The following is a 12,751-nucleotide window of genomic DNA, read 5'->3' as shown; positions in this document are numbered from 1 at the left end:
GTAAAAGTTTGGGGATTGTTATTATTATTTTAAAAAGGACACGATTTCTGAGGACCGTCCCTGCACTGTAAAAAAGCAACACCTGCAAGGTGGTCCTGGAGACGGGGTCCAGCTCACCTGAAATAGAAATACGTAGCAGGTGCAGAGAGGATGAAAACCCCTTTGCGTCCAATCTTTTGCTGAAAGGGAAAACCACACATGCCTGCCTCTCCCCCAGCACAAACACACCGTGTAAACCCTGGAGGACCCCAAACAAGGAACCTGTTCTATGAACAAAGCCATATCCCCTCTTCCTTGTACCTGCAGGTCACCTGGGGCAACGCGGTCAGATGCGTGGGGTACCAATCGTAAAATTATTATTATTATCCATCGGTGTTCAATGATGTCCACTGCCGTTTGCTCAAGTTCCCATGTGTTTTAAGAAATCCCTTTACAGTAAAACCAACGTCCCGATCCCTGACTTGCCCCTTCTTCCCGTCCCATCCCACCCCCACCCCCAATTTTAGTAAAAACCCAAACCCACAAACGGAACCCTAAGTCAGTCCACCTGCCGGGCCAGCAGGTCCGCTCCCCCATCACACCACGGAGCTGACCTCGGCAGGGGCGCTCAAGTTCTCTGCCACGTCCGCCCTCTCGATGGCCGCCAGGGCCGTGTAGAGGGACTCCAGCGTGGCCCCTTCCTTGGCCGACCAATCGGAGAGCAAGGTGTGGGCGGGGGCCTCCCCCCGGCCGAAGGCGTCGATGGTCTCTTCCTCGTAGCCCAGGTAGTTGGCCAGGCAGCGCCAGTCTTTGCCGTGGGCGGGGGCTTCCAAAAGCTGCTCCACTTCTTCCTGCTTGTGGGGCGGCAGGTTCGTGTACAGGCGGGGTTCAATCCTGTGCCCTGTTTTGCATAGAGGGGGGGGGTCAGAGAGGATATCACGAATATATGCTCTGAAGGAGCTCTGAAGGAGCGTCTCCACCCCCATCGTTCTGCCCGGACACTGAGGTCCAGCACCGAGGGCCTTCTGGTGGTTCCCTCCCTGCAAGAAGCCAAGTTATTGGGAACCAGGCAGAGGGCCTTCTTAGTAGTGGCACCCGCCCTGTGGAACGCCCTCCCACCAGATGTCAAAGAGAAGAACAACTACCAGACTTTTAGAAGACATCGGAAGGCAGCCCTGTTTAGGGAAGCTTTTAATGTTTGATGTATTACAGTATTTTAATATTTTTTTGGAAGCCGCCCAGAGTGGCTGGGGAGGCCCAGCCAGATGGGCGGGGTATAAATAAATTATTATTATTATTAATTTGTTGTTGTTGTTGTTGTTGTTGTTGTTGTTGTTGTTGTTGTTATTATTATTATTATTATTATTATTATTATTATTCCCCCTTGCCCACTTTGATCCACGTAATACCTGTTCCAAGATTGTGGTGGCAACTAAACTCTGAAACTCCCTGCCTATTGACATTCACTGTACCCTTTTTTGCACCGGCTAAAAACATATTTATTTAAGCAAGCCAACCCAGATACTCAGAAACGCTGATTTGCATTTTGATCTGCTTTCGGTTTCTTGCCGATTTTATGTTTTGCATGCTTTAAATAGCGGCTTTTAACTGTTTTCACCCCCCCCAAAAAAAATTATTGTTTCGTTCCAAGGTCTGTTACAATCAAGAAGTACAATCAAAGGCGGCATTTTTTCATCTCCGCCAAGCTAAGCAGTTGGCTCCTTACCTCTCTCGCCCTGACCTAGCCACTGTGATCCACGCGACGGTCACCTCCAGACTGGATTACTGTAACTCGCTCTACGTGAGGCTGCCCTTGAAGCTGACCCAGAAACTCTAGCTGGTGCAGAATGCCGTGGCGAAACTCCTTACGGGGTCCTCGCCGTGGGATCACATTCACCCGGTGCTCTACCAGCTGCACTGGCTCCCGATGGAGTACAGGATCAGGTTCAAGGTGCTGGTTTTAACCTTTAAAGCCCTATACGGCCTGGGACCCTCGTACCTACGGGACCGCCTCTCCTGGTATGTCCCACAGAGGAACTTACGGTCTTCAAACAAAAACATCTTGGAGGTCCCAGGCCACAGAGAGGTTAGGCTGGCCTCAACTAGAGCCAGGGCTTTTTCGGCTGTGGCTCCAACCTGGTGGAACGCTCTGTCACAAGAGACTAGGGACCTGCGGGATTTGACATCTTTCCGCAGGGCCTGCAAGACAGAGCTGTTCCACCAGGCTTTTGGCCAAGGCACAGTCTAACTCCCTCCTTTGGCAATCTTCACAGAACTCTAGCCCAATGGTTGCCATCAATTTGATTTGAATTCATTTTATATTGAAATGCTTTTAGAATGTTGTTTCATTTTATTGTTGTTAGCCGCCCTGAGCCCGGCTTCGGCTGGGGAGGGCGGGATATAAATAAAAATTTATTATTATTATTATTATTATTATTATTATTATTATTATTATTATTAAAGGTAAAGGTACCCCTGCCCGAACGGGCCAGTCTTGACAGACTCTGGGGTTTGTGCGCCCATCTCACATCTATAGGCCGGGGGCCAGCGCTGTCCGGAGACACTTCCGGGTCACGTGGCCAGCGTGACAAGCTGCATCTGGCAAGCCAGCGCAGCACGCGGAACGCCGTTTACCTTCCCGCTGGTAAGCGGTCCCTATTTATCTACTTGCACCCGGGGGTGCTTTCGAACTGCTAGGTTGGCAGGCGCTGGGACCGAGCAGCGGGAGCGCACCCCGCCGCGGGGATTCGAACCGCCGACCTTTCGATCGGCAAGCCCTAGGCGCTGAGGCTTTTACCCACAGCGCCACCCGCGTCCCTTTATTATTATTATTATTATTATTATTATTATTATTATAGTATAAAAAATTCATGAAATAAACAAAACTTATTGCACTTATTTGTGTCTTTAAAAAAACAAACAAGATGCAAATTCAAACATTAAAACAAAAATGGAAATGAAACAAAATAAAAAAATCTAAAAACAACCAGTCTCAGTTTAGCTGTGCATCTCTTTGATGACAAATGCTGCTGCATAAAGAGGTTCATTTTGTATGTAGGTTTTATTTTATTTGTTTTTCATCCTATATTCTGGAAACGTACATCCAGTTTTTTCTCCTTTAATTTTTTTGGGGGCTCCCAAGAGAGTGGGGCCCGAAACTATAGCTTGTTTAGCTTCAACGTAAATCCGGCACTGGCCAGGGGGGGTGACGTTCGGCACACTGCCCACAACTCTGAAGTCTACCCCGAGCCATCGATGTATGTGTAAGGTGTGTGTGACAAAAAAAATCTACACCGGGTACCACCTCACCTCGCTACGCCACTGCCTGCACCAGTTTGGGCCAGGGTGCACCAGCCACAAATCACGCCACCCTGTTTGTGCTTGGGAAAACCCTGGGGGCACAAGCCTTGCCTCACCAGAATGGTGCATGCTCTAGTTATCTCCCGCTTGCACTACTGCAATGCGTTCTACGTAGGCCTACCTTTTAAAGGTGACCCGGAAACTACAGCTAATCCAGAATGCAGCAGCTAGACTGGTGACTGGGGGCGGCCGCCAAGACCACATAACACCGGTCTTGAAAGACCTACACTGGCTCCCAGTACATTTCCGAGCACAATTCAAAGTGTTGGTGCTGACCTTTCAAGCCCTAAACGGCCTCGGTCCTGTATACCCGAAAGAGCGTCTCCACCCCCATTGTTCTGCCCGGACGCTGAGCTCCAACGCCAAGGGCCTTCTGGCGGTTCCCTCATTGCGAGAAGCAAAGCTACAGGGAACCAGACAAAGGGCCTTCTCGGTAGTGGTGCCTGCCCTGTGGAACGCCCTCCCATCAGATGTCAAAGAGATAAACAACTACCTGACATTCAGAAGACATTCAGAAGACATCTTAAGGATGTTCAGGGAAGTTTTTAATGTGTGACATCTTAAGTGTATTTTTGGTCTTTGTGGAAGCCGCCCAGAGTGGCTGGGGAAACCCAGCCAGATGGGCGGGGTACAAATAATAAATTATTATTATTATTATTATTATTATTACCCTTCTTGGGAAGGTGCTGATCCTGCAGGCTGTGGGTGTCGAGGAAGACTCCGCTGTCGCTGTGAAGCTTCTCGCCCTCTGGGGACGTCACGAGTTCGCCCGCTCGGGCCTTGGCCAGCTGCTTTTTCTGCTTGCATGTGGTCCAGCTGCAATCGTGCCGAAAAGGATGGAGAGGGGGACACACGGACGTCAGCGAGGGGCGCAGAGCAGGAAGAGGTGAACCCCAGATCTCCCCCCAAACCCGTCCCCCCCCCACGAAAGCTACCAATCGCTTCTGTCTCGCCCTGAAGACCCCAACCAGGAAAGCGCTGTGGCTTAGTGGGGAAGAATCTGACGTGCGTGAAGACCGGGGTGGGTAAAAATCAAGACTGGAGTAAATTTACGGACAATTTGAAAAGCAATTGAGACAAACAAACTACGCTCGTTAGGTTTGCAAGAGGCGTATTGCAAAAAAAGATAAGGAGGAGAATTATTCGTTAAGGATAACGAAAGGTAACATGAAATTAAGAAATATGTAAGAAGTGATAAAGAACAGAAAATCGTCAGAGGTGTTGACGGAAGTCCAAAAATATTGTATAAGACAGGAAGTTATGCTATATGAATTTTGGAATTAATATGTTAAAAAACTAATAAATATGTTTTTTTTAAAAAAAATCAATTATTTTAAAAATAAATAAAATGGATTGATTGCTTTTATTTTATTTCAATCGGATTTTTTTTAAATAAAATGCTTTCGGAGGAAAAATCTTTCTAAAGATAGTTTTCTATGTAAGTTACAGTCTAGTCCAAAGGCTATTCACGAGGAAATGAGGATTTGTTTTAAGTTTTTCATGTGTGATAAAAGTCAGCCTGTTGTTTTTTTTAAAAACTGTTTAAGCACATCAATTAACAAATATGGATACGTATGCTGCTATATTGTTATTGTTTTAGTTAATTAAATTGTTTAAATTGTTGTGAAGGAAATGAATGTTTTTCTCCTTCCAATGAAGGGCAGCAGAAAAGTTGCCCAAATATAAACAGTTAACTTATTAAACCTCACAAGTCTTATTATTATGGGGGGCGGCGGAATCCCCTTATTATGTGGATGGCCAGAAATGAGCACAGAGGACACTCCCTGCCTTCTATGAACTGTTGCAACTGCGCCCCAAATTACCTTGATTACTTCCCCTTTATCTCCCTTTCCATCCTTCTGCACACCCACCAGCCGGTTTCCTCTCCCTCTCTCCTCCTTTCCTGCCAGTTCCCCCATCCCCTTCTCCTCCTCCTCCTCCTCCTTCCTGACCCAGCTGTTTTCCACTCCTCCGCCACAGAATTCCTCCTCGCAGCAACTTCTCTTTCCGCCAGAATTTTCTGGGCCATCTGTCTTAAGATGCCAGCAGGGGAGAGAATTGATGCAGGCTTATTATCCCAGACTTGGAGGGCCTGTGGAGAGGAGAGCAAGGGCTTCTCGCCCCCCCCTCCCTGGCCACTGACACCGGCTCCGCTGGCAGATGAGCTTGCAGCCCCCACCCCGCCATTTTGGACCAACCTCTGTTGTCGCCTTCTTCTTTTTTGGCAATCCCCACCTTCTATACAAATAGTCATCTGGGGTAAGAAGCCCTTGCGTTATTCTCTCAACGCCAGAATCTGGGGTAGGGCAGCCTTTTCCCAGTACAGTGGTACCTCGAGTTACATACACTTCAGGTTACATACGCTTCAGGTTACAGACTCTGCTAACCCAGAAATAGTGCTTCTGGTTAAGAACTTTGCTTCAGGATAAGAACAGAAATCGTGTTCCGGCGCCGCGGCGGCAGCAGGAGGCCCCACTAGCTAAAGTGGAGCTTCAGGTTAAGAACAGTTTCAGGTTAAGAATGGACCTCCGGAACAAATTAAGTACTTAACCCGAGGTACCACTGTAGTGATGTATGGAAGTGAGAGCTGGACCATAAAGAAGGCTGATCGCCGAAGAATGGATGCTTTTGAATTCTGGTGCTGGAGGAGACTCTGGAGAGTCTCATGGACTGCAAAAAGATCAAACCGATCCATTCTGAAGGAAATCAGCCATTGAGTGCTCACTGGAAGGACAGATCCTGAAGCTGAGGCTCCAAGACTTTGGCCACCTCAGGAGAAGAGAAGACTCCCTGGAAAAGACCCTGATGTTGGGAAAGATGGAGGGCGCAAGGAGAAGGGGACGACAGAGGATGAGATGGTGGGACAGTGTTCTCGAAGCTACCAGCATGAGTCTGACCAAACTGCGGGAGGCAGTGGAAGACAGGAGGGCCTGGCGTGCTCTGGTCCAGGGGGTCACAAAGAGCCGGACACGACTAAACGACTAAACAACATCTGATCACTTGCCTGCATGGTGCTATTCCATATGGATTTAATTAAAAAGCAAACTCACTCTCTCTCCACAGACATATAGACATAGACATATATATATGTCTAACCTTAGTGGGCTTCAATTCCCCAATATATATATATATATATATATATATATATATATATATATATATATTGGGGAGGAAAGCCCACTGAGGTTGGGAAAACATTCATGTTCTCGCTCTCAGTTTTACTTTTTCATTTAATCCTTTGTTTCTTCCTCTTTGTTCTTTCCTGGCATCTCTGTACAGTGGTACCTCAGGTTAAGTACTTAATTCATTCCAGAGGTCTGTTCTTAACCTGAAACTGTTCTTAACCTGAAGCACCACTTTAGCTAATGGGGCCTCCTGTCACCGCCGGAGCACGATTTCTGTTCTCATCCTGAAGCAAAGTTCTTAACCTGAAGCACTATTTCTGGGTTAGCGGAGTCTGTAACCTGAAGCGTATGTAACCCGAGGTACCACTGCAATACGTCTGGGAATCTTACTTAAAACGGGGGGGGGGGGGGGCTGGGATGAGCAGGGAGGAACAGAGAACACCATCTTGGAAGAACGGAACAGAAGCTTTTAAAAAATTCTTTTCTAAACCAGTCCTAAAAGAATGGGGCAGCCGTAGAGCCTTCTCTCCTTCTGCGGTTTCCGACCATGCTTCTGACTACGGAGGCTGAGCTTAGCCATCGATAGCCCTCCATCAATTGTCCAATCCTCTTTTAAAGTCAGATAGGTTGGTTAGAAGGATGTTGGATAGAAACTAAGGGGTTTCCAGCTGTAATGCTTTAGGAGATACGGGAAAAAAAAGGTTTATAAATGGGTAAAAGCTTAATGGTAAGGATTTGCTGAACTAACAAATTGAAGTGGAATACAAAGAAGGGAGGTATGAGGAGGTCTGGGGAAATAAGCGTAAGGAAGATATGTTATGGAAAATTATTTGTTTTTTCAACTGTTTTTATGTTGTATTTTGTATTCTGTTTTTTTTTGTTTTTTTCATTGTTATATTTTAAAAAACTTTAATAAATATCTTTTGAAAAAAATAAATAAAGTCAGATAGGTTGGTGTCCTGTGGCAGGGAGTTACACAGGCTACCTCTACGCTGCGTGACAAAGGGTTTTATTTCTCTGTCCTACACCTTCCAACGTTCAGCTTCATCCCACGAGTTCTACTGCCATACGAAAGTTTAGGAAAGCTTTTCTCTTATCAACTATCACCAGGCCACGCATAATCTCACGTCTCTCCTCTTCCTTCCCTTTTCTCTAAACGGTCCTTTTCCTTCGCTCCATCCCCTCCATCTTTTCCCAACCTCTTCCAACTCCGCTTTGAGACGAGGCGACCAGAACTTGGGACCCGCAGTGTTCCAAACGCACCCCAGATTTTTTAAACCGATAACAGACCACTGAGCAAATTTGCAAGAGGGACCCCCTGCCATGTGGACAGCCGGCGGACATTGCTGCAAAACCGCAAAGGTTTGCGCTGCAACATTGTGTGTGTGTGTATGTGTGTGCTTTTTTGGGAGGTGGTCCAACAGGGCGACGCCAGGAAGCGGGGTGCAGATGGGGCCGGAGGAAACATCTCGGAAACTGACCGCTGTGTGGGAAAAGATTGGCTCCTCTCCTCCCCAAAGAGAGGGGGGACGACGGCGTCACCTCGAACTAAATTTACGAGGGGAAATCAGAAGTGGGAGGCGGATTTGGGGAGCCAGGGGAGAGCAGTTGTGGGGCCGTCGGCCGCAGCCAAATCTATAGAGCCCTGAGCAGCAGGAGGGGCCGGGGCTTGGGGGTCTGTCGGTGTGAGAGGAATGTATAAAGAGCGAGAGCCCCGCGAGGGGGTGAGGCGGCTCGGAGGGAAATAAATCCGCCCCAAAAGCCGGCACAAAGGGGGAGTTTTGCCCGTTCCAAATAGAACAGCAAGCGACTGGGCTTCTTTTCAGCCAAACCCCATTAATCTCAGCCTCCCCGGCTGGCGAGAGAAGAGACTGGCCTAATCTGGACCAGAGCATCCCAGCGCCGGGCTTAATCCTATTCAGGCGACAGGCCCCAGCGGCGAGACCCAGCCCAGCGGGGAGGGCGGCCTCTCCCCACATTTTCGGATAATGCTGTGTGTGTGTGTGTGTGTGTGTCTTTTTGCAACCCTATTGTGGCCAAGTCGCTGCCTCGCCAGGACTCAACACAGCACCTGGGCACAGACGAAAATGGGGGGGAAATGTTGATGGTGATTTTATGTAAGCTGTGTTATTTTTACTGTGGTTAGCCGCTCGGAGCCCGGCTTCGGCTGGGGAGGGCGGGATATAAATAAAATATTATTATTATTATTTTAGGATTTTTTTAAATGCTGGTTTTAATGTGTGCCCAGAGTGGATGGGGAGACTCAGCCAGATGGGCGGGGTATAAATAATAAATTGTTGTTGTTTGTTGTTAAATTGTTGTTGTCTTTTTCGTGTTTGCTGTGTGCAAAGCCTGCCTGGGAGCTGAGTGCCCAGTTCTGAAGGGGAGCCTTCAGAATAATAATAATAATAATTATAATTATAATTATAATTATAATTATAATTATTATTTTCGTTTCCAATGCTGCAAGTTATTTTGAGCAGCCGTGCCCCCCAAACCCCCTCTTAAATCTAAATAATAATAATAATAAACAACTGTGCAAACACTCCTTTTTGCTCTGCCCTCCAAGTGTGCTCCAACCACTAGCCTGCACAGCCGCAAAGGCACACTGCTTGCCAAAATCCCCTACACACACCCGTCCCAGACGTACGATTTGAAAGCCACGTAGGCAACGAGTCCCACCACCACGGCCGCCAGGATGGAGCAGTAGACGGGGATGATGTTCTTGCTGTTGTCCTCGGCCAACGGTGGCACGAACTCTGAAGAGGACGCATTGGGAGCAAGGCTGCTTTCTGAATCCAGAAGCGGTGTCTTTTTCGGGAACTCCTTCCGGGCCTCACCCTCGCTGTGTTTCAGGATCTGAAGCTCTTTATCTGGAAAAAGAAGCGCAAAAGTTATTAAGTGGGGAGGCCTTGGCTAGGTTGGTCAATAAGAACCACGTTGCTTGACGACACTGCCAGTCTGGTGCCATGTGCGCCAATCATGCTGACAAAAGTTGTGTTTGGAAAAACGGGGGTTTGCAGGAATCTTTGGGGACAACAAACAACACAAAAAACACGAAGACTGTATACTAGATAGCACTGCAATTCTTATTGCATGATATACATGATTTAGTACAACAAAAACACAGTGTGTACACTTGTAAATTCTCTAATATATTTGAAATAAATGAACACATGTCTGTCACTCTTTGAAAGTCCGTAGAAGCATAATAAGTCTATGGTTGAAACATAATAATAGATGCTATCCTAAGCGGGCTAAGCGGTAAAACTTTTTTTAGGTGCCAAAGTAGTAAGTGAATAACAACGTAGGACAGTGATCCCGGATAATCTGACTCTTTCGCTGGAATCTTCTTCAGCGCAACTACAAAAGAATTCAAATATGAAACAATGACCTGTGTACATGAAAACGATATAAACTTCACACATTACAACCCACATGCTACAATTATGATGTTTGAAAGATCATTGTAAGCAATTAACATCACTAGCAGGGTTGTCTGAAGACTTGCAATGAGAATTGGGAAACGTATAAATGGCAATGATATAAAGGTTAATTTTGAAAGTCAACAGGCTCTAAAAGCCAGAGCAGTACAGTGGTACCTCGGGTTACAGACGCTTCAGGTTACAGACTCCGCTAACCCAGAAATAGTACCTCAGGTTAAGAACTTTGCTTCAGGATGAGAACAGAAATCATGTGGCAGCGGCGGCAGCGGGAGGCCCCATTAGCTAAAGTGGTACCTCAGGTTAAGAACAGTTTCAGGTTAAGAACAGACCTCCAGAACGAATTAAGTTCTTAACCCGAGGTACCACTGTATAGTGAATAATGATGATGTGAACGTAAAATATTAATTGGAGGAAAATAAAAATTATAGATAGATAGATAGATAGATAGAGATACAGTGGTACCTCTGGATATGAACGGGATCTGTTCCAGAGCCCTGTTCGCATCTTGAAGCGAATGCAATTTGCGTCTGCGCGTGCCGCAATTCGCCGCTTCCGCACATGATGTCATTTTGACCGTCTGCGCATGCGTGAGCGGCGAAACCCGAAAGTAACACATTCTGTTACTTCCGCAACCCGAAAACTCTCAACCTGAAGCAACTTCAACCCGAGGTATGACTGTAGATAGATAGATGGCACGTGCCGTAGACTGAGGGGAGTGAGGGACAGGTAGAGGTCATCATCTTGGGAAGGGAGCCTGTCTAAGAGAAGGAAATATCTGATCCTAAACCTCTGCTAACTTGCAGGATATCATTGGGAGTAGGAGAGGCTAAGAAGTGAAGCCTACACAAACCCAGACTGGGGTCCCTAAGGCAGTTGGATGGCACCTTGTACGCCTCCTTCCGGCAGCCAAGTGGGTGCCCAACATCTTACTCTGTTTTTCTCAGTGAAGCTGAGAGGAGGGTCTTGTCGTCTGGGCAGCCCAGACTCACTGCCCAGGCTTGCACCCCTTGGAGGTCGCTTGGCTGCCGCTATCGCAGCGGTTTGTCTCAACCCCTGGAAGCGCACTAATGTCTCTGTGTTTTGTCCAAGAGGGATTTCTTGTGCGATCCTGATCTAAACCTGTCAGGAAGCTCGAAAAATAGCTTTGCGGGAAGCCTAGCGGTAAGGCCAGCTCTGCCATTATCCCAAAATCAGCACAATGATGGGAGTTGTAGTCTAGAGACGCCCGGGACAAGGGGGACAGGCTTCTCAGCTCGGCTTTGAGTGTGGCCGTTATTCTGTATATCCATAGCTGTCAACTTACAGATTTGAAAATAAGGGACCAGCAGCCTCAAAAATAAGGGAACAGCAGCCAAAATAAGGGATTTTCAGGGCACAGGTATGTTCGACTTCTGAGCCCCTCCGAGCCAAAGGCAGAAAGCCCAGCCAGCAGCCAAACGAAGCCTCAAGTGGTGGTTCCCACAGCGCAGCAACCCGGCAAAGGGGATGCAGCAAGGAAAACCACCGTCACCTCTCCGCTGGGAAGCGCTGAGCAAAGGCGAGTCCCCAGGCAACACGGCCAGTTTGATCGGCACAAGGCATGCAAGCTCCACCCCCCAGTCGTTCTTAGACTCCTTATTGGGTGAGCAACGCAGCCAAGCAACACAGTTGGAGCCTCCCTCCTCCTTGGCCGGCAGGGAAGGAGGGAGAGGAGCTGCTTCCTTTGAAAACCGGGAAATTTAAGGGACATCATCAATAAGGGACAGCAGCGGGACACAGCGCTGGGATAAGGGAGTTTCACGCCAAATAAGGGACGGTTGACAGCTATGCATATATTCCAAAATCCACAGTATGAAAGGCAACAGTCCAGCGTTCATGAAGGCCATGTCCAGACCTCTACCAAAAGCCATTTGGCCTCGCTTCTTCTGCCTCTGTGCCCTAGTGCACTTTGCTTGCGACGTTCACAGCCAAAGGAGACGATCTTGACGGTTGTCTCTGCCAAAGCGAAGTGAAGAAAGGGAATCTGTTCTCTCTTGCAGAGAAACGGAGAAAATGAAAGCATTTTGGGGGGTCGGAGGATGGGGATTTCTGTGAAGCTCGGGCTATTTTCTCAAAATAAAAGAAACTCTCTTCTATAGTAGCTTTCAGACATTTTCTTCTCATTCTGAGCGAGAGCTTGATGTCAGCTTGCCAAAACGTAGCAGGCGAGTTTATTTTTTTTCTTTGCAAGAATAAGCAAGATTTGTTGTCAGCAATTGGCGGCGAGGTTACACCAATGTGGTTAGGGGGCTGGGAGACCTGGGTTCAAATCTCCGCTTAAGCTCACCGTGTGACCTTGAGCCGATCGATCTTTTCTACCTCTCAGGTTTGTTAATAATAATAATAAATAATAAATTTTTATTTATATCCCGCCCTCCCCAGCCGAAGCCGGGCTTAGGGCAGCTAAAACAATAAAATAATACAACATTCTAAAATCATTTCATTATAAAATTAATTTAAATCAAATTAATGGCAACCATGGGGCTAGCGTTCTGTGAAGATTGCCAAAGGAGGGAGTCAGGCTGTGCCCTGGCCAAAGGCCTGGTGGAACAGCTCTGTCTTGCAGGCCCTGCGGAAAGATGTCAAGTCCCGCAGGGCCCTGGTCTCTTGGGACAGAGCGTTCCACCAGATCGGAGCCACAGCCGAAAAGGCCCTGGCTCTGGTCAAGGCCAACCTAACCTCCCTGTGGCCCAGGATCCCCAAGATGTTTTTGTTTGAAGACCGTAAGGTCCTCCGTGGGACATACCAAGAGAGGCGGTCCCGTTGTAAGAATAAAATGCAGAAAAGGAGAAAGTATACCGGGAAAGTGCAAAGATGCCCTGA

The 12,751-nt window shown here is 47.6% G+C and overlaps 1 protein-coding gene and 1 long non-coding RNA gene across 2 annotated transcripts in view; one reads left to right on the top strand and one right to left on the bottom strand.

Annotated features, from left to right (window-relative positions):
- Positions 1-499: 499 nt before the first annotated feature.
- The window catches only part of LOC309514977 (tumor necrosis factor receptor superfamily member 16-like), a 44,429-nt gene continuing 32,177 nt past the window's right edge, over positions 500-12,751 (bottom strand). Inside the window, exons 4-6 of the mRNA XM_082192527.1 lie at positions 9,115-9,337; positions 4,010-4,155; positions 500-880 (exon numbers count right to left, since the gene is read on the bottom strand). Coding sequence (XP_082048653.1) covers positions 576-880; positions 4,010-4,155; positions 9,115-9,337 — 674 coding nt within the window. The 3' untranslated portion in view covers positions 500-575. The remainder of the gene's footprint in view (positions 881-4,009; positions 4,156-9,114; positions 9,338-12,751) is intronic.
- LOC309515126 lies at positions 6,847-8,556 on the top strand. The gene is made up of 2 exons (XR_014212300.1): positions 6,847-7,090; positions 7,415-8,556. It is a non-coding gene; the product is annotated as an uncharacterized lncRNA (long non-coding RNA).

Source organism: Podarcis vaucheri (genome assembly GCF_965113315.1).
Source record: "Podarcis vaucheri genome assembly, chromosome: 12".
In the NCBI taxonomy this organism is placed as follows: domain Eukaryota; kingdom Metazoa; phylum Chordata; class Lepidosauria; order Squamata; family Lacertidae; genus Podarcis; species Podarcis vaucheri.
Note: the sequence above shows the minus strand (reverse complement) of the source record. Positions and strands in the feature narration are given on the sequence as shown.